Source organism: Procambarus clarkii, chromosome 23 (genome assembly GCF_040958095.1).
Source record: "Procambarus clarkii isolate CNS0578487 chromosome 23, FALCON_Pclarkii_2.0, whole genome shotgun sequence".
Classification (NCBI taxonomy): Eukaryota; Metazoa; Arthropoda; class Malacostraca; order Decapoda; family Cambaridae; genus Procambarus; species Procambarus clarkii.
In genome coordinates, this window is record NC_091172.1 from 35,981,874 (window position 1) to 35,983,390 (window position 1,517).

At 43.8% G+C, this 1,517-nt stretch overlaps 1 protein-coding gene across 1 annotated transcript; it reads right to left on the minus strand.

Annotated features, from left to right (window-relative positions):
* Positions 1–294: 294 nt before the first annotated feature.
* Positions 295–813, minus strand: LOC123764100 (uncharacterized). Its single transcript, XM_045751652.2, has one exon. The coding sequence runs from the start codon at positions 811–813 to the stop codon at positions 295–297; it is 519 nt and encodes a 172-aa protein (XP_045607608.2).
* Positions 814–1,517: the final 704 nt, after the last annotated feature.

Consider the following 1,517-nt stretch of genomic DNA (forward strand, 5'->3'; position numbering starts at 1 on the left):
GTGGGATATAGCGAACAGATGTTTGAATATCTCATATGAGCTTAAAGCAAAAACGAAGTTAAATTGATAACGAAACACGCCTCAACAACTGAAAAGAGAAAATCGCTTCCATAGTTTACCTTCAGTCTCTCCGCTCCCTCTCAACAATGCGATTTTCCCCACTTTATTCACATTTGCAAACAAATTAATAACAAACCTCAAACATAAAAAATTGCCTTGCGCTCTTCAGGCTCTGACCAACGACGATAAAAAAATCTCAGAAAAATTCCCAGACCTTTGAAAAAAATCTAAAAGTCATTTTCCTGGCTGACGTAAATAAGATTTCCCGGTTGAGTTGTCGACGCACCGTCCACAGCGGCTGGGGCGCTGTGGGCGGCGGGAACTCTCCCCTTCGGCGCTGACAGTTATTGTTGAAAATGGGGCTTGTTGGGTGATGATTGTGGTGAAATTGATTGTTGGGGCGATAGTTGTAGTGGTATTTATTGTGGAGGTGGTGATAGTTATGAAGCCATTGATTGTAGAGGTTATGGTTGTGGTGGTATTGCCTGTGGAGGTGAGAGTTGTGGTGGAATTGATTGTGGAGGTGATGGTTGTGGTGCCATTGATAGTTGGAGTGATGGTTGTGGTGTCATTGATAGTTGGAGTGATGGTTGTGGTGCCATTGATAATTGGAGTGATGGTTGTGGTGCCATTGATAGTTGGAGTGATGGTTGTGGTGCCATTGATAGTTGGAGTGATGGTTGTGGTGGCATTGATTGTTGAGGGTGATGGTAGTAGTGGCATTGATTGTGGTGGTGATGGTAGTATTGGCATTGGGTGTTGGAGTGATGGTAGTAGAGGCATTGATGGCCACTGACACGGTCACTACCATCATCACCACCACTAACAGCATAGCGGAGGTGGTAGTGGTGGTGGTAGTCAACGAAGGCAAACTGGTGAATGAGGAAAATGGTTGACCTTGGAGGAAAGCACTACCGAGTACCCCAAGAGGGAGAGAGGACAGTAACTGTGAAGAAACGTAAGAATTCACGGCGACTTTAGTAGTGGCTTTTTTAGTCACGAGTAGCATTGGAAGTAGTAGCTGAATAGAAAATAATAAATAGTAACACCAGTAGTTGAAGTACTAATAGTTAAGAGAGGCGTATCAGTCGTTGTAGTTGTAATTGTAGTACTTGTAGTTAAAGTGGCAGTTGAGTTAACAAGAACAAATAAGTAATTAAAATGGATGTAGTCTGTGCTGGTAGTGGTCTCTAAAATAGTAGTTCAGGTCTCTAAGATTTTAGTTAAGGTCTCTGATAACTGCCCTTCTCCTAAGCGAATCAGCCCACCTGTGTAAATGATAAAACAGAATTCTATCTTGGGTAAAGCTGATCGTCTGAAATAGGATGAGCGGCTCCTGGGGGCTGATCCCACAGGAGCCGCTCATTGGGGAGTGTTGCTTACTGTAATATTATGACTGGAGCATATACTGGAGACTCGTGGTGGCCAGCTCTCAGGGGTGAGATGCAATGTACATG

Coding starts and splice junctions, on each gene's coding strand:
- LOC123764100 (XM_045751652.2), bottom strand. CDS start 813: ATGCCAATACTACCATCACCACCACAATCAATGCCACTACTACCATCA.